The 27,941-nt window shown below is 34.7% G+C and overlaps 2 protein-coding genes and 2 long non-coding RNA genes across 8 annotated transcripts in view; 2 read left to right on the top strand and 2 right to left on the bottom strand.

The window, feature by feature from the left end:
- LOC139777463 (uncharacterized) overlaps positions 1-6,548 on the bottom strand; it is a 115,155-nt gene extending 108,607 nt beyond the window's left edge. For both annotated transcript variants that reach the window (XR_011719363.1, XR_011719364.1), the window contains exon 1: positions 6,137-6,548. This is a non-coding gene — a long non-coding RNA (uncharacterized lncRNA). The remainder of the gene's footprint in view (positions 1-6,136) is intronic.
- LOC139777459 (patched domain-containing protein 3-like) lies at positions 183-16,412 on the top strand. Of its 3 annotated transcripts, none has more exons than XM_071714885.1 (10): positions 183-296; positions 7,228-7,409; positions 8,306-8,552; positions 8,668-8,741; positions 8,859-9,303; positions 9,853-10,098; positions 10,180-10,482; positions 14,104-14,671; positions 14,903-15,385; positions 15,945-16,412. In XM_071714885.1, the coding sequence occupies exons 2-10, from the start codon at positions 7,294-7,296 to the stop codon at positions 16,319-16,321; spliced, it is 2,859 nt and encodes a 952-aa protein (XP_071570986.1). In that variant the 5' UTR covers positions 183-296; positions 7,228-7,293; the 3' UTR covers positions 16,322-16,412. The 3 variants fall into 3 exon arrangements, 2 of the variants coding, with proteins under 2 accessions (XP_071570986.1, XP_071570985.1); XM_071714884.1 differs by lacking the exon at positions 183-296 and adding an exon at positions 964-1,221; XR_011719361.1 differs by lacking the exon at positions 183-296 and adding an exon at positions 15,604-15,699 and having other exon boundaries at positions 6,623-7,409; positions 15,945-16,082.
- LOC139777462 (uncharacterized) lies at positions 16,356-18,259 on the bottom strand. Its single transcript, XR_011719362.1, has 2 exons — positions 18,149-18,259; positions 16,356-17,324 (listed from the first exon to the last, which is right to left on the bottom strand). It is a non-coding gene; the product is annotated as an uncharacterized lncRNA (long non-coding RNA).
- LOC139777460 (patched domain-containing protein 3-like) lies at positions 17,320-27,941 on the top strand. 2 transcript variants are annotated; one of them, XM_071714886.1, is made up of 10 exons: positions 17,320-18,976; positions 21,727-21,905; positions 22,952-23,198; positions 23,317-23,390; positions 23,520-23,955; positions 24,504-24,749; positions 24,831-25,133; positions 25,627-26,194; positions 26,426-26,908; positions 27,474-27,941. In XM_071714886.1, the coding sequence occupies exons 2-10, from the start codon at positions 21,805-21,807 to the stop codon at positions 27,848-27,850; spliced, it is 2,835 nt and encodes a 944-aa protein (XP_071570987.1). In that variant the 5' UTR covers positions 17,320-18,976; positions 21,727-21,804; the 3' UTR covers positions 27,851-27,941. The 2 variants fall into 2 exon arrangements, with proteins under 2 accessions (XP_071570987.1, XP_071570988.1); XM_071714887.1 differs by lacking the exons at positions 17,320-18,976; positions 21,727-21,905 and having other exon boundaries at positions 23,059-23,198; positions 23,268-23,390.

Here is a 27,941-nt window from a genome sequence, read left to right as displayed (position 1 = left end):
AAATATCTTGACACAAGTCTTTGAAAACCAGAATATATTTGTGGGATTATTTTCCGCGCACGGTCGATAAATAATCGATAATCGAGGATCACGTATTGAACGTTTTCGCGAAGTTGTGCGCGTCGACCGCTCCAATCGTTAACAGTCAGTCGGAGAGAGCAAATCGAGCAATACAGAGCAATACGGAGTAACGTCGCGCGTTTGCTAATTAACGAGTCGCGCGAGTGATCATATTGTAAGACAGTATTAAGAGTTACGTTCGTCCGAGATACGAAACTATTCAACGAGTTATACGAGTGATTATATAACTTAAGTTATGACGAACGATGCAAATATAAACTCTTAACTCTGTCTCGTATTCCAATCACTTTTGAGTAAATGTAATTCTTACAATGACTTCATGGTAGATTTGTGGATATATAACCTTATCAAATACTCCGCAATCCGCAATTCGCAAATATATTATAAAGTCATTATAAGTATATATGACTGTTCTTCCGAAAACGTCCATGCTCCGATTTAGGTGAAACTTTGTGAATATAATTATATTCATTGCATCGTTTTGTCATAACTAATTTGCCTAATCCTTATAACTTGCTCAGGATAAATATTCATATAACGTTAATCATTTACTCCGACTCCACAAGCATTTATTTAATCCTACATATTGTTTTGAGTAAACGTAATACTCTTATGGCGAAACTTCCGAAAACGTCCATGCTCAGATTTAGTGTTCAGAAGTTGCTAAACTTTGGAGTCACAAAAAATCCTTTTGGTACATGTCTTTTTTTATCTAAAAGAAACCTATTCACAAAGTTTCACCTAAATCGGAGCATGGATGTTTTCGGAAGAACAGCCATACTTATAATGACTTTATAATAGATTTGCGAATTGCGGATTGCGGAGTATTTGATAAGGTTATATATCCACAAATCTACCATGAAGTCATTGTAAGAATTACATTTACTCAAAACAATATTCTTGACTTTTGTGTCAAGATATTTGAAAACTATTTGTGATAGTAGCTAATTAAGGCGTGATACTAGCTTGAGGATACAGGACCCAATAGATGGCCCCCGTTTAGGTTGCCAGTCATGGTTACGGCAGCGGCGCGAACAGACGTGTATATAAGTATCGAAAGCGCGGAGCCGAATAAAGAGCGTTTCTAAACTACTGCCGTGCCTGTTGCTCGAGATCCTGACCCCAGCCTATTACATATTAGTAAGAAAATATTCTTTGTTTTAAGAAAACTTACTTATAAGAAGTAAAATAAAATAAGTAAGTGCTTTTCTTGGCTGTAGAATAATTGATTATTTTTCTGTGTGTATATACGTTACAATGTAACGGTTACATAATTTTTAACCTTTGACACTGCATGTGCGAGTTTTCTTTTAGTTATTATCGAGTTGTTGTGATAAAACATTCTGAAGAATTCCGATATCGATTATAGTGTAATTAAAATCTGCCGATACTTTGCTCGACTTTGTATCACTTTGAATTCGTTTCAATTTTTCAGTGTATTTATCAAATATCCCATTAGTAATCCTTTTTAGATTTAAAAAAATTTGGCCATTTCGTCCATGAAAAAACTCTACTCTTTCTTTTTATTATTCAATATAAAGAAAAACTAATCTATCGGATATCTACTCTGTCGCGCGTTCTATGATTTCGAATATGTTTAAGCGACTTAAAAGATTTATTAGATAAGATTGATGTGGCATTATGTAACTTTCCACGTCTAATACCTAACAAATCCGAGAATTGTGACGAGAATATGTGCATAATTACTCATTTCTAGTGCGTAGAAATACACAGTATTGAATAAATATGAATAATTAATCAACACACAAATTAAGATTTACAATTGTATTGTTTTAACTGTGCTAAATAAGCCATGCTAGTACTGCTTCATTTTTTCTATAATATTCGTAGAACAACGAATATATCAATTAAATCAGATTTAAAATAAAATAATATCCACGTAAATAATTTGCAAGATTTTTAAAGCGAATTTATTATTAAATATATTAAATATATATTAAATGTATTAAGATAAATAATTTTTTCTTTACACAATATTAATATATGTACACTTGTAAGTTATAATTTACAAGTACGTAAAACAATATTTATCTTAATTAGAATTTGAAAATGAATGTTTAATGGTAGGCTGGCACAGCCTTGTCAAAAGGCTCGCACGCCAAGGCGGAATGACTTGCTCAACTTTGCAATTGAGACTCAATTTTATTAAAGGAGCGGAGGCGAGCGGTTCGGCGCGTTAAGTACAAGCTCGAACACGGTTGCGATCGTCCGTACGCGAGAGCTTAGTTTTACAGCTGTGTATAGCTCGGGATTCGGTAGCGCACTCAGCCCCAGCGCGGTAAGCAAGAGCGGAAGAGCAAATTTCGGCGGTCACGCAGGAGATGCGTGATCAATAACGGCAAACGATTGGATCGTTTGTTTTGGGACGAGGCTCGGTACGCGTGGCCTTAGCGAGGTAGCGGTCGCGAGACGTGGGGGAGAACGGTTAACGAGAATTTCGAATTCCGATGCACGGCTATTATTCCCGAACAATGAATAAATTTAGTTTCGTTTTAGTTAATTTAAATATTTAAATGAAATAAAACGCGACGTAATGTTTATCGATATACATTATTACGTCGTTACACATGATTTACATATTATAAATGAATCATATTTCATCTGATGATAACAAAGAAACGGCAAATATATGAGACTGACCTCGAGTTACATGCGTAGTCATCTCATAATAATAAAAAATGTAAGCAAACATATTATGTTCGATTCTAGCTTTTTTTTGTAGAGCATAAATCATGTTCATTTAGCAAATAATCCTTATAATCCTTATATCTAAGTAATAATTCAATCTAGAAGTCGAACAAAAAAAATACAAATATTGCATTATTCTAGATATTATACATATTGCAAAGGCATCTAAAAAAATATCCTGACATTTCTTACATATTTCCTTTCTCATCGTTAAAAATAGCAAAACTCTTAAAAAAATTTACGTAATTAATTTTTTAAAGGGCTTTACAATTTTATTTATATGTATTATTAAAAATACACGTTCTATAAGTCTCATAAAGATCATCCTTGAAAAAAAAAAAGATATAAGTATTAATAAAAACGAAAGAAATTTTAATATGTTAACTATCGCACAACAATATAACAGTAAGAGATACCTGATTTACAATTCAAGTATAGGGGAACAGGGGGTAGCCCCGGATATTATTGAAATTGAAGTATACCGCGTATCTATGGCCATTGTTTAAACTTTAAACCGAGGTTTAAACATTCTAATATGCCCTTCTGCGTATTTCGACGTATGCAGAATGTTTAAACAATGGCCATAGATACGCGGTATACTTGAATTTCAATAATGTCCGGGGCTACCCCCCCGTTCCCCTATGTCACATGTGAAGTTTTTGTAACATTTTTTTTTCAGAAAAAAATAGAATTAAAACAAATATGTATAAATATAAAACATCGTATTCATAGATATCAGAAATCAGTTATTTTCTGCAGTAACACAACTGATCTCATTCTACCAGTGCAGCTAGTGAGTCGCTGGAATTAATATCGATTTTTCATTTTCAACTTTTTGTGAGACGATTGTTACGTGCGAGCAAAATTTAATTCAGTCTTAAAATAGCCAGGAATGTTAAAAGAGAGATATCGATATTAATTATCCGATTTCTGATGGGGAGACGGTTCTCAGGCCGCGGTTCGCAGGGCATAGAATTACACCAAGAGCTAAGACCTTCCTCCTCCTTTAGGATACAAAGACAAAGAAGTGGTGAGAAGCTCGCGCGAGGGATTCTTGCCCCTTGAGTATAAATAGGCGCGAAAAATTATCGTACAGAGAGTTATTTTCTTGTGCTCATAAGCTAATCTACCGACAGTTTTTACACGAGCAAATATATCAAGTTCCGACTTATACACTTTAACTTCAACAAATCTTTGAATCGGGAATTAATCCTTCCTTTAAATCAGGATCTTAACTACAATTGTAAACAAGAATTAAATCATATCAATTAAACCAGATTTTAAACAACAGTTGTAAACGTATTCTCCCTGAATAAAGGTAATTTAAATTTTAATTCTCGAAACTAATTTTACTGTAATATCCTTTAATTTCACAACTCTTAGCTGCCGCTGCCAAAGAGCGTGGCAACAGTAATTTCCTGATATTCTTGTCGCTGCCAAAGAGTGTGGCAATAGGATTTCTTTTAATCCTCATTCATGCCCAGAAAAGGGGGCAAAATATTTCAACTCAAAAGAATTAAATATCAGATTAAACAAGCTATACAATTAAATCAAGATTTTTTTCCATTCTTATTCAAATTAAAGAAATTAGAAAGTGAAATTCAAGACAATAAAACTCAAACCTTAATTCCATATAAATTAATCCCTTTGGATTTAATAGTGGATTTTCCAAATTTTAACTTAATAAACAAATCTGTGACCCTCGGTTTAAAACATACAAAATTCGATATCTCTTCGGACTGGATTAATCACGCAACCTGATCCAAATCCCGGGTAAATAACTTAAATGTTTTGACCCAAAAACGGACAAATAAACTTAACTTTGACAGAACATGACACGATATATATCCTTAAGAAAAGGCATATATATATATATATGGGACAATCCACGTCACTTTTACCCCCCATCTGTCCAAAATTGGTATGGACGGATTTTAATGACTAAGGGCGGAAAATGTTCGTCTTGAAAAGAGCTTTCGAAAGGCGTGTGGCATATATGCGCAATTCAATATGGCGTCATAGTTATGGCTGCTTAAAGGGATAAATTCAAAATTTCAGATCCAACATGGACAGATAAAACGGTGAAAAGTAACTAAATTCATGTGAAACTCAGTATTTGGGGGATTTTGGGGTCGCTGATTACGAATCTGAACGTAAAATTGTTAAATTTAAAATGGCGGATGCAAATATGAGAAACGGACGAAAATTCCAGTAAATGATCTGAAAACTCTTACTGGAGGGTTTTTTGGGTCGCTGATCACGAATTTGTAGCTAATTTGTTAAAAAACAACAGAAAAACCGTGTTAATTGAAATTCTACTCTAGGAGATGAATTTCTACCACGTCCACGCCGTCATCTCTGGGTAACGCTAAGAGTAAAATTTCAATTAACACGGTTTTTCTGTTGTTTTTTAACAAATTAGCTACAAATTCGTGATCAGCGACCCAAAAAACCCTCCAGTAAGAGTTTTCAGATCATTTACTGGAATTTTCGTCCGTTTCTCATATTTGCATCCGCCATTTTGAATTTCACAATTTTACGTTCAGATTCGTAATCAGCGACCCCAAAATTCCCCAAATACTGAGTTTCACGTGAATTTAGTTACTTTTCACCGTTTTATCTGCCCATGTTGGATCTGAAATTTTGAATTTATCCCTTTAAGCAGCCATAACTATGACGCCATGTTGAATTGCGCATATATGCCACACGCCTTTCGAAAGCTCTTTTCAAGACGAACATTTTCCGCCCTTAGTCATTAAAATCCGTCCATACCAATTTTGGACAGATGGGGGGTAAAAGTGACGTGGATTGTCCCATATATATATATATATATATATATATATGGAGGGGTAAAAACTATAGTAGTGCAAGTCAAATTTTTAAAAATATTTTCTCGTGTGCACAGATGCAATCTGTACACTATATAAATTGCATCTATGCACACGAAAAAATATTTTTAAAAATTTGACTTACACCACTGTGGTTTTTACCCCTCCATATATAGATGTATAGTGCCTAAATAATATATATCTATATATATATATATCTGTGTGTATATTATATGTGTGTATATATGAGATATCTCTGACCTGATATAGGTATGCAAGAGAGACGTCTTTGATATTTAAAATATTTATCTCACAAAATACATTGCTAAGTCTCATACTTATTACTTTTTTACATAATCACGTACACATATATTGCCTTGCACATATTATATCTGCCATAATGTAGCGTAAATGCCCAACGGGGCACAATCATTCTTAACCTTATGGCATTTTTAACCTTATAGCATAAAAAATAACCTTATAGCATTCTTGATAAACAATTTATCGCTATCACGTACCTCGGTTATTAAAATGCACGACTCATTATGTCAGTCCCCGATACTAATTGGCTCGATAACTCAGTATCACACGTACATGCAGGTTTCGTTGACCGAGCACTCGAGCAACACGGAATATCCAATGCGAGTTCTTGCAGCTTCCGAACGCGCGCGACGGAATCGCGACGCGAATATTCAAACTGATTGAAATGACGTATATGCGCGGGCCGTTATGCGCGTCGCGCGCCGCGCTGCTGCGCACGTTTTGATCGTTTTCGGCACAGGGATGCTCAACTCGACGCGCCTGTTGGGTCCGACCGGTTTTTTTTTTATGTTTTTCAATCCGACGGAGAATGTCATTTTCGGCATATTTAACTTTAGCAGGACCTTGAGCCGAGTGTGAGATCAACAGGAAGAAATGTGGCAAAAAAATGCAAATGTATTCTCAAGAAAATGCGCGTACATATTTAATTGTAGAAACGTAGAAACGTAGAAACACGAACATCGCGATTCTCCGCGAACTGTTCTACGTAAACTAATTATTGACATAAATAAAAGATGAATGAGTTAATTATAACGCGATTCCATTAAATCGCCGGTGTGACGTGCGTGCGTGCAAGAAGGAAATAGATTACAAGTGTGGGAAGATAAACAGACGCTTGCCGACCCAGTTTTTTGTTGCGTACCCCTGCCGCCCCTGCCTCCTGCCTCTTTAACAATCGACCAACCGCGCATACTAATGCGCAGACGTAATAGGCCTTGCCGCACGGTGAATAACAATGCGAGATATTACTGATGTTACTGTTGAATATCTCAGAATGCCTCGGGTGCCCGCGAGGAGTACACGTTCGCGAAAGCGCGTTATTGGCTGATTTTCACGATTTATCGCGATACGGTTTTTTTTTTGTAGAAACGCGCGTGCTCCACCGCTCCTCCATTTGGAGGTTATAGCGCGCCGCCGGATATTATCTTCGAGCATCGCGGACCGCAGTTACGTATTACGTATCACGTACGAGATTCGCGATGTGATATTATACACGAGAACAGTAATTAATAGCGATTAGTCATCCGGCGCGGCGCGCGGCGATTCCAAAGTGCCATTGTCCTTTCAGACGAGCGATTTCAATCGCGCCGACTAGTCGCTACGCCGGATAACGCGCCCGCGATCCTCTCTCATCATGATCAAGGAGGAAATGGAGCTGCACGAGGTTCGTGTCAAGAGGCTGGTGTGCCGTAGATTTTGGTACACCCTACCAGAACGCATATCCAAGACGGTGGAACATTTTTTTTATCGGTAAGTGCCAATTGCCTCGGAAGCTTTCCAGTCAACACATAGAGCATAAGTTACATTACCCTAGTGAAAACATTTTTTATATTTTCACAGAAATTTTGTAAGAATTGAGACTTATGAAAAATTCTGAAAAAATAAATAAAATTTCTCAGATACTTTCAGAAAATTGAGGAAGGATTTTCGGAATATTTCAGTATTTGTATGTATGCAAATTTCTGATAAATTGACAAACATACTTTTTCATGTTTACTCAGATTTTTACAAAGATGTATTGGCAGAGAAATCTAAAGTATTTTATTATTATTTTATCTGAGTTTTTCTGAAAAACGTTCCAATTCGTATAAAAAGATCTGAAAAATTCTGAGCACGCACTCTGAGAAAGTCTGAAAACTTTTATAGAAATTCTGATTAATAATATGAAAAATTCTGAGACATTTTTCCATCAGGGTACATTTATATAATTTCGCACTCAACAACGTGTGTTATATTACATTTAACACTGTAGTACATTTACATTGTTGAGTGAGAAATTATAACGTAGATGTAATATGTAACTAATACTCTGGGTTTCAACGAGCTGACACCCCAGACAGCACGCATATCCAAAATCGGGACGTAAGACGTCTTTTAGACATCATACCATAAGGTGTCTTAAAGATGTCTTTAATGGCCATTTCTATCAATGTAGATTAACTTTAATCTTAGTTTAACTTACTTTTCATCTTTCTCTAATTCTTAGAACTTGAAAAAGATAAGAAGCAAAGAAGTTAAACAGAGATTAAAGTTAATCTTTGGTAGAAATGGACATAAGACGTTTAAGTCCTGATTTTGGACACGGTGCTGTCTGGGTGCCGTGACGAACAGTCTAACAACGAGGCAACGTCGTCGTCTTTGAGCAGGCTTGGAGTGCACATCGCCCAAAAGCCGTACAGGTGGATGCTCGGATGTCTCGTGGTAGTGCTAGTCTGTCTCTTAGGCCTGCTCCGTTTCCGTCAGGAAAAGAATCCCCTCAGGCTTTGGGTACCACCGGATTCTGACTTCGTGAGATCCACCGAATGGCTGATGTCGCACTACTCGGAGGCTCTGCGAATTGAAACGTTTATTCTAACTGGCGATAATGTCTTAGAACAGCAAACGCTTATTAAGGTAATTATTTAATACAATAGGTGATTTGTCTCAATTGACGATTATAAATTCTCATGCGATTGATTATAGCAAACTGTCAGTACTGCAGAGAATATTTTTTAATCATCTGTTGCAGTTAAATGAAATTACTAAACAAATGATGACTACTCGGACACCCGAGAACATTTCTTGGACAGATGTTTGTATGAGGTAAGCATAAAAAAATTCTCATTAGAAAATTAATTGTAACATGAGTCTTACAAAAAAGTTTTACAAAAAATAAGAATAATGATTAATTATATGTACCAAGGTAATATCTATTTACAGAGTTCCTGCCATTTCTGGTTCTCTGTACAGACAGAAGAGACAAAGTTCTCTATTGGAAGACAATTTTTTCGATGACGATCACACTTCTAATGTTAATCAAACATTTGAGCCGTCCATTCATGTCGATAGTAATACGTATTGCAGTATAATCGAGAGTTTGCCTATGAGTTGCCTTTTGTTTAGTATCTTGGATTTATGGGATTTTGATAGCGACAAAATTGAGAAAGATTCCACAGAAGAAATTATCACAAAGGTAAATACGGTAAAAGTGAGTCCCAGATTGGGCCACACCATGAACTTCAGTGAGCTTCTGGGAGACGTAACTCTAGATGAGAGAGGTAGAATCATTGCTGCGGCAGCCATAAGAACTGATATGATGGTTCATGTTAGTTTTCTCAATGTAGACATGGATAAAATTGGAAATAATGCGGGGACTGCTGATTGGGTAAGGTGAGTTCATATCAAGGCCTAAGTCATGCTTCTTAATCACTGTTTTAATATATTGAATGAATGTCTTGTAATATCTTGAAGTTTATCATAAATTAAGCTTTATATTATTGAAAGTAATTAGAAGTTAGATGTAAAAAAGAAAAAAGGAAATAAAACATTTTATTTGTATGCTTTTAATATGATTTAGGCCTTTCATTATCACAGCTTATCATGCATTTGTACGAAGATAATTTTATCGTATATAATAATGAAATTATCAGAAGATCGTCATTTTTATTTTGATCTCGGTATCTATATCTCATTACTTAATACATTACATATATTTCTGTTGTAGTAATATTAAAAATATTAATAATAAAATTTATAATATGTCTGTTTTCCTTGATTTATGAGATTGTTATTTTTATTATCAGTTACAATATAATAGTCTTTATTATATTTGCGAATTACTCAGAATTTTATTTTAATCCATAATATTAAACCTCATTTGTATAATGAACAAATAATAATTAACTTAGAATAAAAACCAGTCATCTATATCTAGGCAACAGAGGACGTATTGAAATGGGAATCAGCTTACCTAGAAAATGTAATGAATCTTTCGAACCAACTGCAAAGCGAGAGAAATATAAATGATTCCTTGAAGCTTTATTACGAAGCTGGTAGAAGTTTCGGAGATATTTCTGGAACATCCATATTTCAAGATATGGATAAATTGGTTATAGGAAGTGTATTAATGTTTTTGTACGTCTTAACGATTTTGTCAAATCAGAATTGGGTAGAATGGCGGGTACGTATGACTATTACGAGAGTAACAATTTTTGAGTGATTTAGTATTTCTGTTTAGTGAAAGTTCTTCATCTTTCCGCAGTTTTGTCTCACTGGTACCGGTCTTTTGTGCGTGGGTGCTGCGTTTATATTTGCGGTGGGAATATGCTCTCTAATCGGAATTCCGTACGGTCCAGTGCACACGTCATTACCATTTATGCTCTTGGGTTTAGGGATAGACGATATTTTTGTACTTAATGCATCTTGGAAACAGATACATACCGATGAATCAAATTTAAATAAGCCACTAACAGAAAGAATTGGACTAGCATTAGGTCATGCCGGTTCTGCTATCAGTATTACTTCACTTACCGATGTCGTGGCATTTATCATCGGTGCTTCTACAGTATGTACAATAATCGTAATATATATATGAATGCATGATGTTAATCATTGTGGCCAATTCACAATTTTATATTATTTATTTTATTTTAATTAATTTTGTTTATATTTATTTGGATATGTAGATTTACATTTTAAACGGAAATATAATATATAGGGTGGTTGGGGTGATGTGCAACGTTTCCGATTCCTGGTCTGCATGTCGACATTTGACAGAACCGCATACTGCCATCTGTTTGTGTTGACAGTACCTTGTTTTAGATAAATAACTCGCGAGATAGCACGCACCCTGGTTTGCTGTACGAAAAGCGAGTTAAATTTCTCGAGCTGAATGTAATTTTTGCTTTTCACATTCATAGTGATTTCGTGAATTGGTTTTAGTCATCTTATAGGTAAATATTTTTATATTGTTAGTTTTTCAAGTACTTTTGATAATCAAAAGCGATTTTGTGATTTTCTTACATTGTGTTGGTGTCACGCCAGTCCGCGCAAAATAGCGTGTTTGGGGTGATGTGCAACATGATGTGAAATGTGTCGACATGCAAGGTCGCAACTATTTTACTTGTGACAACTGCGATTCAGATAATGAAAAATAAAGTTTTTTGCGTTTTTTCTTTCATTATATTAATTTTTAAGCGATAAATAAATAAGAAATCAAATAAAAAATGATTTTTTTCAGGTCGATTACAACACAGTGAAATTTTTTGTTTACCAGATTTCGATTAATTTGTATTTAAGAAGCCCAAATTTAACATTTAAGTCGATTGATGTCGATATTCATGCATTTTTTACCTTAATTTTACCTGTGTTGCACATCACCCCAAGAAAATTTGAAAATGCTAAAACAGACGTTTTTGAAAACTCGAAAAATTTTTAGGAAAAATTTAAAATTTTGAAAATCTAATCACGCAGAATTTTAGTATTTTCCTTCCTCTACATTATACAGCCATGATATATTCGAGAATTTGATTTTTGGATATGTTTTCCGAGCAACGAGTGAAAGTGTTGCACATCACCCCACATAACCCTATATATATATATATATATGGGGCGTTCCACGCCAAATCGGACACCATTGGGCTTTTGCATCTCCGATTTTTTTGAAAATGTTTTATGTTATAGTATTAGTTGAAAGAGGCCTCCATGATTTTTTTCAAATTTTTTTGTCAAAACGTTTTCAAAATATCGATTTTTGAAAAATTACGTTACTTTTTTTTTAAACGCCCATAACTTTACGAAAAATGGGCCAAATGGGACGTTTTTTTTTTCAAAATGTTTGTATTTAAACATACTTTTGATAAAAAATATCAAAAAAATTTTTCAAACTGTATTTCTATAAGATTTTCAAATTTTTAACACAAATTGTTGATTTACAAAAAACACGTACTGATCGATTTTCTTCAAAATTTTTTGTAAAAAACTATCATCGATTCCACAAATTTTAAGCCTAAATTCATAATGGGATAATGACGGGATCTATTTTTTTTCGATCTTTTAATTTCTATTATCTCAAGCATAATAAACGCTTTAATTCAACTGTATTTTTCCTGAAATCAATTTGTAAACTATTTAGTAATCACTATGTCTCAGATAATTATTAATAGTAGTTCCTGTGTAAATTATTTATTCTTTTCAGATATTTTTCAGCACGGATAAATAAAAAATAGAAATTAAAAGATCGAAAAAAAATAGATCCCGTCATTATCCCATTATGAATTTAGGCTTAAAATTTGTGGAATCGATGATAGTTTTTTACAAAAAATTTTGAAGAAAATCGATCAGTACGTGTTTTTGTAAATCAACAATTTGTGTTAAAAATTTGAAAATCTTATAGAAATACAGTTTGAAAAATTTTTTTGATATTTTTTATCAAAAGTGTGTTTAAATACGAACATTTTGAAAAAAAAACGTCCCATTTGGCCCATTTTTCGTAAAGTTATGGGCGTTTAAAAAAAAAGTAACGTAATTTTTCAAAAATCGATATTTTGAAAACGTTTTGACAAAAAAATTTGAAAAAAATCATGGAGGCCTCTTTCAACTAATACTATAACATAAAACATTTTCAAAAAAATCGGAGATGCAAAAGCCCAATGGTGTCCGATTTGGCGTGGAACGCCCCATATATATATATACTAGCTGGTTACCCGGGCTTCGCCCCGGAGGACATATGTAATAAGACTCTCTCTCTCCTTTTCCCCCTCCCCTCCCTCTCCCTCTCGCCCTCTCCCTCTCTCTTTCTCCCTCTCTTTCTCTCTCTCGCCCTCTCTCTCTCTTCCCCCCTCTCTCTCTCTTTCCCCCTCTCTCTCTCTCTGTCTCTCTCTCTCCCTCTCTCCCTCTCTTCCCCCCCCTCTCTCTCTCTCTCTCTCTCTCTCTCTCTCTCTCTCTCTCTCTCTCTCTCTCTCTCTCTCTCTCTCTTCCTCTCTCTCCCTCTCTCTTTCCCCTTCTTTCTTTTTCTCCCCCTCTCCCTCTCTCTCCCTCTCTCTCCCCTTCCCCCCCCTCTCTCTCTCTCTCTAAAATGCTATAAATTGAAAAATATTACTTTTTTATCGACTGAAATGCAATTCCGTCGTATACAATACTTTGAGATTCACTCAATTATTTCCTAAAAAATTGGAAAAATTTCATAACCAATTTCCAAAAAGATACCGGTTCCTAAAAAGATCGGTAACGAAAAACTATACAGTTTATAACACTCCCCGGGAAATTCTACCCCTATTTTATATACAATTCTTTAAAATTCGGTCAATTATTTCTCGAAAAATTAGAAAAATTAAAAAAACCGGTTTCCAGAAAATCGGTAACAAAAAACTATACACTCTATAACACTCCCCGGGAAATTCTACCCCTATTTCATATACTTTTAGTAAAAATTCGGTCCATTGGTTTCTGAGATCATAGCGAACAAAAAAAAGGCTAATTCGAAAAACTTCTGATACCGGTTTCCAAAGAAATCGGTAACAAAAAATTATACACTTTATGGCACTCCCCGGAAAATTCAACCCCTGTTTTATATACAATTCTTTGAGATTCCGTCAATTATTTCCCGAAAAATTGAAAAAATTACAAAAACCGGTTTCCAAAAGATCGGTAACGAAAAACTATACACCCTATAACACTCCCCGGAAAATTCTACCCCTATTTCATATAGGCTTGGTAAAAATTTGGTCCATTGGTTTTCGAGATCATAGCGAACAAAAAAACTGCAAACCCTGTTGCTTTATAATAATAGTATAGATATATAGATCTATATATATATATAGATGTATATATATATATATATATATATATATATATGAGTATTCATGAAATGAATATTATTTTTAGTTAAGTAATCTAATTATTTTTTTCTCGTCATTGCAATGGTAATGCTTTTATCCTGAACAATAATTTATATGAGATTTTTTTAGAAATATTTTTTTTATATATGAAATATTTACCTTATCTTTTTCTGTTTATTTCTACACGAAAATAATACAATAATATATTATTGGTTTGAAATAAATTAGTTTCAAGTATCTAAAACAATTGCTAGATTATTTGATTTATGTTATGTATTTTTTGCTTTTACATAGAAATAATTACGATTACGAAAAGATACCGTCATTATAATGATGTTTTCTTCTAGATATTACCTTCACTTCAATCGTTTTGTATTTATGCTGCTGTGGGCGTATTTGTGACATTTTTATTACAAATCACATTTTTTACTGCCTGCTTTACCTTGGATGCTAGGAGAATAGAACGGAAAAGAAATGGGATGTTACCATGTATCGTGCATGAAAACTTTACGCCCAAGTCATCAGACATTAGCAGTGCAATTTCCTGGAGATTTATAAACTTTTTGTATTCGAAGATAATATTGACTACGCCTGGGAAAATTATTATAGTATTAATTACTCTTGTAACAATGTCTATAAGCATTACCGGTTTGCTTCGATTGCAACAATGGTTTGATCCAGCATGGTTGTTACCGAAAGAATCGTACTTGAACGAATATATGGCTCTCCGATATCAAGCATTTCCTGATCAAGGATTCAATGCCTTTGTCCTTATGGGAGATGATATTGATTACTCCTCTGAATTTCCTAAGATAATATCTATGACAGAACGCTTACAGAATGCGTCTTTTATACAAACCATAGAACCTTGGCCGATTAATTTTGCGAAATTCGTGTCAACGTATTATACCACAGGTTATTTATCGTAATATTTATTTCGGTCGTTCGTCTTAAAAGTGGAGAAACAAAAATGTTAATGTATTTCTAAAGAAGATGTGTTTCTGAAATTTTGAATTAATTTATATTCAGAATTTACTTCAATTTAGAGAAGAATGGACTTCATACAAAACTTTTAAGACAAACAGATCATTCGATTAATTAACTGAGTTTGTAAATTAATTGAATATTTTTCTTTCTTTTCGTTAGATTTAAGGACTACGAAGATCGCAGACGACGAATTCCACCACTATCTGTCGAAATTTCTTTTTAGTCGAGGTGGTGGTAAATATCAGAGAAATTTCTTTTTCAACGAGAAGTTTAGATGTGGTAGGAATGCCCCACGAATCATATCAGCAACTATTGACTTCAACTTTAGACAATTTAAGGGACCTGACGAATGGGTTCCAGCGATGGATAACAGTAAACTCTTAACGAACGAAGCGCAAATTCATGGATACGTAACGGTGTGGAGTAAAATGTTTGGACCTTGGACTGCCGACAAACTAATCGGTCAAGAAGTATCGCGAAACATCATCTTGGCATTAATCTGCGTTATGGGTACCACAACGTTCCTCATCGCTGAAGTGCAGACTTGTTCTTGGATCTTACTCTGTGTACTTCTCACGCTACTAAACGTTTGTGGCTATATGTATTTCTGGGGACTAACGATAGACGTAGTGTCCTGTATTGGTGAGTGTAGTTTTTTACTTTGACTTCATGATTCATGGTTTTTGTTAATCTGTTTATGCAAGAGATAAATATGTACATATATACACCTCTTGCATATATGTGTACGTACATAATAAGAAGGAAAGATATTTAGTAAAATAGAAAAGAAAATTTTTAATAAAATTCTGGATTTGCAATAAATCATAATATTGTCTCAATTCCGACATCATCCATTCTAGGGAAAATTTTATTGTCATTGTGACAACGACTTCCCGCTGCATAAAGACTAAGATAAAAGGATATTTATATTACAAGATCACGAGATCGCGTGCAAAGTACGAATCCGAGAGCAAATTTTCATTCTCAATTCTCATTTCATTCTTCGTGAGGCTAAAAAATTATATATCTTTTCATTATAATATTATTAAACTGTACATAATACATATATATACATATACACACGAGTTCTTGTTACATTAAAGTGAGTTCTCTTATAACATCATTTAAACAATGGAAGAAACAAACTTTTTTTATTGCTAATCAAACAATTTTGTCCCGATTCAATAAGAATTCTTCACAGGTCTCGAGCTGGCCGTTGGTTTAAGTGTGGATTACGCGGCACACGTCGCACACGCTTTCCTGAATGCTGAGTCGCGAGAAGATGACGATAATGCTCGCAGGACCCGAACATTAATCGCAGTCAGGCACATCGGCGCAGCGGTCGCATATGGCGCGGGTTCAACATTTCTCGCCATCTCGCTTCTGGCCTTTTCGACGTCCTACGTGTTTGTCGCTTTCTTCCGGATATTCACTTTAGTAATTACGTTCGGGCTCTGGCACGGGCTGATTCTGTTGCCAGTCATATTGAGCACTATCGGGCCGCAGAGTTTACGTGTGATACAACAACCGCAACCGATGTCCGAGAAGGCCATTGCTGCGGCCGATGATGAAGATTGAAGCGGAAATGTGGACAATTGTTCAGGCAATCATGTTTCTTTATCAATAATATTTATTTTTGGTTCAATAAACATACAAAATTATTACACTATCCGTACTATTAATCACACATTTATACAAAAATAATAATTAATAATAATAATAATGATAATAATACGTCTGATAACTTAAAAACGGCATTATTTATAGATTTGTATATATATGTATATATAATATATTAAGATTAAAAAATTAAGAAATATTTAAAAAACAAGTACAAAATAATGTAGCAAGGTTGATATAGATTTATTATCAATTATCATCAATCGGAAAGGAACATGACTATTATAAACGTAACGTAATCATGTTTTGCCGGATGCGTTTATCCTTTATGTATAATCATAATTAATATTTATGACATAAAAATGAGCGGCGAGGGAGCGACCTCGGGATTGATTGGCAAGCTCCCTCCGCTGCCTCTCTCAGTCTTGCACAATCCATCTAACATTCGTTCAGCCATTCGTTCCTGCAACCCCGTCTCCTTTGTTTCTTTTTCACAAATTGTTCCTTTCGTCTCTTGTGGCCTCAATCCGACGGATTTCTGATTGACGGCGACAAGAGGAAAGGGGGATGCACAATTTGGATAAGACGCATAGAAAGGCGGGGATTATAATAGACCCCCAGCTATTCGTACTCATCACTGAATCACCGGTCTGACGACAACGCCTGGGGGCTGTTGCCCTGAGTCGCCTGATAGTATTTCGGACACACGACAACGCCTGGGAGTGTTTCACTCTGAGTCGCGTTTGCTCGGACGCACGATTTTGGATACGGACTCATCTAACGCGTGCACTGCTCTGCGGTTGCGGTCCGAATGCCGCTTTTCGCCGTCATCGTTCTGCCGAAAGGTTCCCTTGTTGGTCGCGTCGATTGTTTAGACGCAGATAAGTGGTACCCGCAGTGGCGACGGCGCCCCCGCGATCTTCGGCGCCGGGGCTCCTCTTGACTCGAACCTGAGTCGAGCCTGTTTCGTGTCAGGCGAAAAGTGTGTGAAAAGATGTTTACCATCCGTAGCACATATGTTTCTGTATGTCCTATGTGTGCGTCCTAGTTGTCCGTCTCTTATGCAACATATGGAGGGGTAAGAACCACAGTGGTGTAAGTCAAATTTTTTTAAATATTTTCTCGGATGCATAGATGCAATCTGTACAATATATAAATTGCATCTATGCACACGAGAAAATATTTAAAAAAATTTGACTTACACCACTGTGGTTTTTACCCCTCCATATGTACATGTGTATATGTTTATGTATTCATACGCATGTCGTGCACGACTTTGGTGGATGATACGTAACAATAATAGATTTGCGAATTGCGGATTGTGGAGTATTTGATAAGGTTATATATCCACAAATCTACCATAAAGTCATTGAAGAATTACATTTACTCAAAACAATATTCTTGACTTTTGTGTCAAGATATTTGAAAACTTTGTGATAGTAAGTAGCTTAAGGAGGCTCTTACCTCGATCATAAAACGACAGATCTTTATGAAATTAAATTATGTTGTAAAGTGAACCACAACGAACCGATGCCCAAAACTTTAGCATAGGTTGACGATAAAAATTTTAAAAATATCAGTATTGAAATTCGCATTTTTAACACAGGGCATATGGTAAACACTAAAATTTTTACCGGAAGTGATGTATTTTCTTGGCAAGTTTGCGAGCCAGGTAAACAAAAAACTAAGGAATTGTAGTTAAAATAATAATCTTTCTAATGATAAGAAGAAAACTTGGTGTTGACGATGAGTTATAAAAGATATTGTAGTTTTAATATGACGTACGACAGGTTAGGCGAATGATCTTCCGAGTGTCAAAATCGCGCGAAGTTTCAAATGTTGTATTACACGTAAATAAGTAAAATTCACTATCCGTCGAGACCCTAATGAATCCTTTGCATGCAAACATTCCGGAGAATTGTTTTGTACCTATATAAACAATAAGTTTCAATTATTTGCCAATCAAACCTTGAAAATCAAAAAGTAAACAATGTTAATTATTCTTTCTAACCTCACTTGCACATGTCTTTTCTCTGCGCTGTATGGTAGCGGCATAATTATTCTCTCGCGCATTGACAACCTTTATTTTCGAGAATTTTCCTTTCATTTTCCCTCTCAGCATTCTCACGTTATATCTTTCTTTTGGCTCCATCTCTTCATCGCATCAATCGCTACAACGCTACACGGCTACACCTCACTTAGCTACAGACTGCTGCAGACGACGTTGTAACACGCGCATGTTATTATTCTGCTCTTTAGCACTGACGTAGTCAACTGACTTATTGTATAAATTTTAATATTTACACTAATAGAACATATAACTTACTCTTACACTATGTAAAAATCATTATTTATTTTTTTATTTAATTTTCCGATAATTTTATAACCAATTATTAATGATAATTTTTCGGTTGCTACATTGATTAGAGCAGCCGGATAATGAGGATACAGGGCCCAAGGCCCAATAGATGGCATCCGTTTAAGTTGCCAGTCATGGTTACGGCAGCGAGCGCGAACAGACGTGTATCGAAAGCGCGGAGCCGAATAAAGAGCGTTTCTAAACTACTGCCGTGCCTGTTGATCGAGATCCTGACCCCAGCCTATTACATATTAGTAAGAAAATATTCTTTGTTTTAAGAAAACTTACTTATAAGAAGTAAAATAAAATAAGTGTTACATAGGTTAATGACGCGCTTTAAATAGTTAAATACAAAATATCTGCTTTAATGAAAATCACAACTTCAAAATAATACATTCAATTTTAATTATTTATTGGATTCATATTGATCTAACATTTCTCTATGGAAAACGTTGTAACTGCGTACACACGGCTGCGTCGCATTTGTCCCATATGCTACAAAGAATAAAAAACAATATACTTGTTTGCTATAGTTATCAATAAATATTGAAAGAATTACCTCATGATTTAAATATCGAAATCTATACTCAATATTGCGCTTCCTCTCAGCTGTGTATATTTAACCGGTTCACTGGTAATGACGCATATATATATGCGCGGAAAAACAAGTGCCACTACTGGTAATGACGCATATATGCGCACCATGAATATTTCTTCCAATGTTTAACGGATTTGAATATAACTTGGTACACCCATGCTTTTTGGGTCGCTGAAAACAGGTCTTACCAGTTTTGGCACAAAACGTTGATTTCGCGTTACCAGTGAACCGGTTAAAGTTGGCGTAGTTTTGCATGCGCGTGCGGCCACTGAGCATGCGTATGTGGCCGCAGGGCATGTTCAGTGTTGCTACATGTCGTCGGTATGACAGGAATCATAACCTGATTCCTGTCAACTTTAACGTTTAATATCTCGCGTCGCGGGGCAGAGCGACACTTTTTTCTGCCAGATTCTTTCGTTTCGTGCAAAAACGCGTCGATTGAGCATAATTTCATCGATATTTGAGGTGAGGCCCCTAAACTGTATAATTACCGATTGATTTTTTTTTCTGTGTGTATATGCGTAATGTAACGGTTACATAATTTTTAACCTTTGACACTTCACGTGCACGATTTTTCTTTTAGTTATTATCGGGTTGTTGTGATAAAACATCCCAGGTAGCAAGACTCGTCATTTTGACGTCAATTGACGTCAAAAGTCTGTCATTTTGACGTCTTTTGACGTCATTTGACGTCAAAATGACGAGTGCTTGCTACCTGGGATTCTGAAGAATTCCGATATCGATATAGTGTAATTAAGATCTGCCGATACTTTGCTCGACTTTGTATCACTTTGAATTCGTTTCGATTTTTCAGTGTATTTATCAAATATCCCATTAGTAATCCTTTTTAGATTTAAAAAAATTTGGCCATTTCGTCCATGAAAAAATTCTACTCTTTCTTTTTATTATTCATTATAAAGAAAAACTAATCTATCGGATGTCTACTCTCTGTCGCGCGTTCTATGATTTCGAATTAACTCTAACACTGATGAAGGCCGTATTCAAGGCCGAAACGTCTGTATTACTTATTGTTTATAATATAAAATTTGAGCAATAACACCTAGCTTGTTCGCCAGCCCATTATTGAAATATTGAATTATTTATAAGTTGTATCCAACAAATTATCAAAAATTGCTTCGCAGACCCCTGCTATGTGATGCCAGAGGTATCACTTCAGATGATCTGCAGCAAAGAATTATCGCAGTCAGGTCTCAGGTCTCTCACAGGCTCGCCTCTTATACTAGCGCGCGATGTTTTTTTATTACAAGAAAGTACTGACGCATGGTAGCCGCGTCGCGGCAGTGCGCGTTACTAACGCTCGCGTCGTTAACGTCTATTAGATATCTACCAAAGCTCCATTAAACGTCTAGTTAACGTCTATTAGTTATCCATCAGAGCTCCATTAAACATCTATGGTTAATCTATGTATATAACGTAATACTTCTAAAAATTGTATAAAAATTAATCATTTTAAATTATATAAAAATTTAAATGTACTTATAAAACTTAATCAATAAATATTGATCTGTTAGAAACATTATGTATATAAATCTATTATACATCCATAATAGACGTCTAATGGATGTCCATTATGGATTTGTAGAAGATATCTATGATGGAGACAGTGTGGATCTCTATTAGAGATCTATCTGACGTCCACCGTGGAGATAGAGGTCGCATGGAACTATGGAGGTTGTGTGGACGTCTAATGGATGTTATGTTCCGTGTGGGGTATTACGTACGAGATTCGCGATGTGATATTAGTTGCTTTCTATTTACACTCAAGTGATCTGAGTCACTCAGTTATGTGAGTATTTTATACTCAGGTAAGATATGTCATTTTGTATTTACCTGCTTATTTTGGTGACAAAGCTATCACATAATAATACAAGTCCATAGTCTCACTTTTAATGTGAGTTTATTAGATTCATTAAAGCACATCGTCTCAATTGTGGATAAAAATTCAGTTGAATCTCACTTGTCAGCATACAAAAAGAACGTGCATTTAAATGCAATGTGGAAAGAACTAAGACTTGAAAAATGTGAAAAGGTTACAGAATGTTGCAAAAGATATGAAAAAGCTATTTTAAATTTATTTTTTGTAATTCTTTATAATGTCACTTCACGCAGCATATTTTATACACGTACGTTTTTCTTTTTTATATCATCTCTTCCTTATAACAAAAAATTAATCAAAGTAAGTTTATTATTACAAAGATCTGAAAAATTCTGAGCACACACTTTGAAAAAGTCTGAAAACTTTTATAGAAATTCTGAGTTATGACGTCACATGTGAGAATTATCTGAGTTTTTATGTAAATGGAAAGCAACTATTATACACGAGAACAGTAATTAATAGCGATTAGTCATCCGGCGCGGCGACTCCAGAGTGCGATGTCCTTTCAGACGAGCGATTTCAATCGCGCCGACTAGTCGCTACGCTGGATAACGCGCCGATCCTCTCTCATCATAATCAAGGAGGAAATGGAGCTGCACGAGGTTCGTGCCAAGAAGCTGGTGTGCCGTAGATTTTGGTACACCCTACCAGAACGCATATCCAAGACGGTGGAACATTTTTTTTATCGGTAAGTGCCTTGCCTCGGAATCTTTCCAGTCAACACACAGAGCATAAGTTACATTACCCTAGTGAAAACATTTTTTATATTTTCTCAAAAATTTTGTAAGAATTGAGACTTATGAAAAATTCTGAAAAAATAAATAAAATTTCTCAGATACTTCCAGAAAATTGAGGAAGGATTTTCGGAATATTTCAGTATTTGTATGTATGAAAATTTCTGATAAATTGATAAACATACTTTTTCATATTTACTCAGATTTTTACAAAGATGTATTGGCAGAAAAATCTGAAGTATTTTATTATTATTTTGTCTGAGTTTTTCTGAAAAACGTTCCAATATAAAAAGATCTGAAAAATTCTGAGCAAACACTCTGAGAAAGTCTAACAACTTTTATAGAAATTCTGATTAATAATATGAAAAATTCTGAGACATTTTTCCATCAGGGTACATTTATTATTATTTTGTCTGAGTTTTTTCTGAAAAACGTTCCAATATAAAAAGATCTGAAAAATTCTGAGCACACACTTTGGGAAAGTCTGAAAACTTTTATAGAAATTCTGATTAATAATATGAAAAATTCTGAGACATTTTTCCATCAGGGTACATTTATATAATTTCGCACTCAACAACGTGTGTTATATTACATTTAACATTGTAGTACATTTACATTGTTGAGTGAGAAATTATAACGTAGATGTAATATGTAACTAATACTCTGGGTTTCAACGAACTGACACCCCAGACAGCACGCATATCCAAAATCGGACGTAAGATGTCTTTTAGACATCATACATTAAGGTGCCTTAAAGATATATCTTTAATGGCCATTTCTATCAATGTAGATTAACTTTAATCTTAGTTTAACTTACTTTTCATCTTTCTCTAATTCTTAGAACTAGAAAAAGATAAGAAGCAAAGAAGTTAAACAGAGATTAAAGTTAATCTTTGGTAGAAATGGACATAAGACGTTTTACGTCCTGATTTCGGACACGGTGCTGTCTGGGATGTGACAAACAGTCTAACAACGGAGCAACGCCGTCGTCTTTGAGCAGGCTTGGAGTGCACATCGCCCAAAAGCCGTACAGGTGGATGCTCGGATGTCTCGTGGTAGTGCTAGTCTGCCTCTTAGGCCTGCTCCGTTTCCGTCAGGAAAAGAGTCCCATCAGGCTTTGGGTACCACTGGATTCTGACTTCGTGAGTGCTACCGAATGGCTGATGTCGCACTACTCGGAGGCTCTGCGAATTCAAACATTTATTCTAACTGGCGATAATGTCTTAGAACAGCAAACGCTTATTAAGGTAATTATTTAATACAATAGGTGATTTGTCTCAATTGATGATTATAAATTCTCATGCGATTGATTATAGCAAACTGTCAGTACTGCAGCAGAGATTATTTTTAAATCATCTGTTGCAGTTAAATGAAATTACTAAACAAATGATGACTACTCGGACACCCGAGAACATTTCTTGGACAGATGTTTGTATGAGGTAAGCATAAAAAATTCTCATTAGAAAATTAATTCTGTATTAACTATGTAACATGAGTCTTACAAAAAAGTTTTACAAAAAATAAGAATAATGATTAATTATATGTACCAAGGTAATATCTATTTACAGAGTTCCTGCCATTTCTGGTTCTCTGTACAGACAAAGTTCTCTATTGGAAGACAATTTTTTCGATGGCGATCTCACTTCTAATGTTAATCAAACATTTGAGCCGTCCATTCATGTCGATAGTAATACGTATTGCAGTGTAATCGAGAGTTTGCCTATGAGTTGCCTTTTGTTTAGTATCTTGGATATATGGGATTTTGATAGCGTCAAAATTGAGAAAGATTCCACAGAAGAAATTATCACAAAGGTAAACACGGTAAAAGTGAGTCCCAGATTGGGCCACACCATGAACTTCAGTGAGCTTCTGGGAGACGTAACTCTAGATGAGAGAGGTAGAATCATTGCTGCGGCAGCCATAAGAACTGATATGATGGTTCATGTTAATTTTCTCAATATAGACATGGATAAAATTGGAAATAATGCGGGGACTGCTGATTGGGTGAGTTCATATCAAGGCCTAAGTCATGCTTCTTAATCACTGTTTTAATATATTGAGAATGTATGTCCTGTAATATCTTAAAATTTATCATAAATTAAGCTTTATATTATTTAAAGTAATTAGAAATTAGATTTAAAAAAAAATAAAACTTTTTATTTGTATGCTTTTAATATGATTTAGGCCTTTCTTTATCACAGCTTATCATGCATTTGTACGAAGATAATTTTATTGTATAACATATAATACTGAAATTATCAGAAGATCGTCATTTTTATTTTGATGTCGCTATTATCTATATCTTATTACTTAATACATTACATATATTTCTATTGTAGTAATATTAAAAATATTAAGAATAAAATTTATAATATGTCTGTTTTCCTTGATTTATGAGATTGTTATTTTTATTATCAGTTACAATATAATAGTCTTTATTATATTTGCAAATTACTCAGAATTTTATTTTAATCCATAATATTATTAAACCTTATTCATATAATAAACAAATAATAATTAACTTAGAATAAAAACCAGTCATCCATATCTAGGCAACAGAGGACGTATTGAAATGGGAATCAGCTTACTTAGAAAATATAATGAATCTTTCGAACCAACTGCAAAGCGAGAGAAATATAAATGATTCCTTGATGCTTTATTACGAAGCTGGTAGAAGTTACGGAGATATTTCTGGAAAATCCATATTTCAAGATATAGATAAATTGGTTATAGGAAGTGTATTAATGTTTTTGTACGTCTTAACGATTTTGTCAAATCAGAATTGGGTAGAATGGCGGGTACGTATGACTATTACGAGAGTAACAATTTTTGAGTGATTTGGTATTTCTGTTTAGTGAAAGTTCTTCATCTTTTCGCAGTTTTGTCTCACTGGTACCGGTCTTTTGTGCGTCGGTGCTGCGTTTATATTTGCGGTGGGAATATGCTCTCTAATCGGAATTCCGTACGGTCCAGTGCACACGTCATTACCATTTTTGCTCTTGGCTTTAGGGATAGACGATATTTTTGTACTTAATGCATCTTGGAAACAGATACATACCGATGAATCAAACTTAAATAAGCCATTAACAGAAAGAATTGGACTTGCATTAGGTCATGCCGGTTCTGCTATCAGTATTACTTCAATTACCGATGTCGTGGCATTTATCATCGGTGCTTCTACAGTATGTACAGTAATCGTAATATATAATATATGAATGCATGATGTTAATCATTGTGGCCAATTCACAATTTTATATTATTTATTTTATTTTAATTATTTTTGTTTATATTTATTCGGATATTTATATTTACATTTTAAACGGAAATATAATATATATATATGAGTATTCATGAAATGAATATTATTTTTAGTTAAGTAATCTAATTGTTTTTTTCTCGTCATTGCAATATGGTAATGCTTTTATCCTAAACAATAATTTATATGAGATTTTTTAAGAAATATTTTCTTTATATATGAAATATTTACTATATCTTTTTCTGTTTATTTCTACACGAAAATAATACAATAATATATTATTGGTATGAAATAAATTAGTTTCATGTATCTAAAACAATTGCTAGATCATTTGATTTATGTTATGCATTTTTTGCTTTTACATAGAAATAATTACGATTACGAAAAGATACCGTCATTATAATGATGTTTTCTTCTAGATATTACCTTCACTTCAATCGTTTTGTATTTATGCTGCGGTGGGCGTATTTGTGACATTTTTATTACAAATCACATTTTTTACTGCCTGCTTTACCTTGGATGCTAGGAGAATAGAACGGAAAAGAAATGGGATGTTACCATGTATCGTGCATGAAAACTTTATGCCCAAGTCATCAGACATCAGCAGTGCAATTTCCTGGAGATTTATAAACTTTTTGTATTCGAAGATAATATTGACTACGCCTGGGAAAATTATTATAGTATTAATTACTCTTGTAACAATGTCTATAAGCATTACCGGTTTGCTTCGATTGCAACAATGGTTTGATCCAACATGGTTGTTACCGAAAGAATCGTACTTGAACGAATATATGGCTCTCCGATATCAAGCATTTCCTGATCAAGGATTCAATGCCTTTGTCCTTATGGGAGATGATATTGATTACTTCTCTGAATTTCCTAAGATAATATCTATGACAGAACGCTTACAGAATGCGTCTTTTATACAAACCATAGAACCTTGGCCGATTGATTTCGCGAAATTCGTGTCAACGCATTATACCACAGGTTATTTATCGTAATATTTATTTCGGTCGTTCGTCTTAAAAGTGGAGAAACAACAATATTAATGTATTTCTAAAGAAGATATGTTTCTGAAATTTTGAATTAATTTATATTCAGAATTTACTTCAATTTAGAGAAGAATGGACTTCATACAAAACTTTTAAGACAAACAGATCATTCGATTAATTAACTAAGTTTGTAAATTAATTGAATATTTTTCTTTCTTTTCGTTAGATTTAAGGACTACGAAGATCGCAGACGACGAATTCCACCACTATCTGTCGAAATTTCTTTTTAGTCGAGGTGGTGGTAAATATCAGAGAAATTTCTTTTTCAACGAGAAGTTTAGATGTGGTAGGAATGCCCCACGAATCATATCAGCAACCATTGACTTCAACTTTAGACGATTTGAGGGACCTCACGAATGGGTTCCAGCGATGGATAACAGTAAACTCTTAACGAACGAAGCGCAAATTCATGGATACGTAACGGTGTGGTGTGTAATGTTTGCACCTTGGACTGCCGGAAAACTAATCGGTCAAGAAGTATCGCGAAACATCATCTTGGCATTAATCTGCGTTATGGGTACCACAACGTTCCTCATCGCTGAAGTGCAGACTTGTTGTTGGATTTTACTCTGTGTACTTCTCACGCTACTAAACGTTTGTGGCTATATGTATTTCTGGGGACTAACGATAGACGTAGTGTCCTGTGTTGGTGAGTCTAGTTTTTTACTTTGACTTCGTGATTCATGGTTTTTTTTAATCTGTTTATGCAAGAGATAAATATGTACATATATACACCTCTTGCATATATGTGTACGTACATAATAAGAAGGAAAGATATTTAGTAAAATAGAAAAGAAAATTTTTATTAAAATTCTGGATTTGCAATAAATCATAATATTGTCTCAATTCGGACATCATCCGTTCTAGGGAAAATTTTATTGTCATTGTGACAACGACTTCCCGCTGCATAAAGACTAATTGTAAGATAAAAGGATATTTATATTACAAGATCTCGAGATCGCGTGCAAAGTACAAATCCGAGAGCAAATTTTCATTCTCAATTCTCATTTCATTCTTCGTAAGGCTAAAAAATTAAATATCTTTCCATTATAATATTATTAAACTGTACATAATACATATATGTACATATACACACGAGTTCTTGTTACATTAAAGCGAGTTTTCTTATAACATCATTTAAACAATGGAAGAAACAAACTTCTTTCATTGCTAATCAAACAATTTCGTCCCGATTCAATAAGAATTCTTCACAGGTCTCGAGCTGGCCGTTGGTTTAAGTGTGGATTACGCGGCACACGTCGCACACGCTTTCCTGAATGCTGAGTCGCGAGAAGATGACGATAATGCTCGCAGGACCCGAACATTAATCGCAGTCAGGCACATCGGCGCAGCGGTCGCATATGGCGCGGGTTCAACATTTCTCGCCGTCTCGCTTCTGGCCTTTTCGACGTCCTACGTGTTCGTCACATTCTTCCGGATATTCTCTTTAGTAATTATGTTCGGGCTCTGGCACGGGCTGATTCTGTTGCCAGTCATATTGAGCACTATCGGGCCGCAGAGTTTACGTGTGATACAACAACCGCAACCGATGTCCGAGAAGGCCATTGCTGCGGCGGATGATGAAGATTGAAGCGGAAATATGGACAATTGTTCAGGCAATCATGTTTCTTTATCAATAATATTTATTTTTGGTTCAATAAACATACAAAATTATTACACTA

This window comes from Temnothorax nylanderi, unplaced genomic scaffold, assembly GCF_030848795.1.
Source record: "Temnothorax nylanderi isolate EJ_2023f unplaced genomic scaffold, tnyl_v1.0 TNYL_tig0149_pilon, whole genome shotgun sequence".
Classification (NCBI taxonomy): domain Eukaryota; kingdom Metazoa; phylum Arthropoda; class Insecta; order Hymenoptera; family Formicidae; genus Temnothorax; species Temnothorax nylanderi.
Note: the sequence above shows the minus strand (reverse complement) of the source record. Positions and strands in the feature narration are given on the sequence as shown.

Excerpts from the sequence above, each read along its gene's own strand:
- LOC139777459 (XM_071714885.1), top strand. The coding sequence starts at position 7,294 with ATGATCAAGGAGGAAATGGAGCTGCACGAGGTTCGTGTCAAGAGGCTG. Across the intron at positions 14,672-14,902 it reads GTCAACGTATTATACCACAG|ATTTAAGGACTACGAAGATC; the intron begins GTTATTTATCGT and ends TCTTTTCGTTAG. Across the intron at positions 15,386-15,944 it reads AGACGTAGTGTCCTGTATTG|GTCTCGAGCTGGCCGTTGGT; the intron begins GTGAGTGTAGTT and ends AATTCTTCACAG.
- LOC139777460 (XM_071714886.1), top strand. The coding sequence starts at position 21,805 with ATGGAGCTGCACGAGGTTCGTGCCAAGAAGCTGGTGTGCCGTAGATTT. Across the intron at positions 23,199-23,316 it reads AACAGCAAACGCTTATTAAG|TTAAATGAAATTACTAAACA; the intron begins GTAATTATTTAA and ends CATCTGTTGCAG. Across the intron at positions 26,195-26,425 it reads GTCAACGCATTATACCACAG|ATTTAAGGACTACGAAGATC; the intron begins GTTATTTATCGT and ends TCTTTTCGTTAG.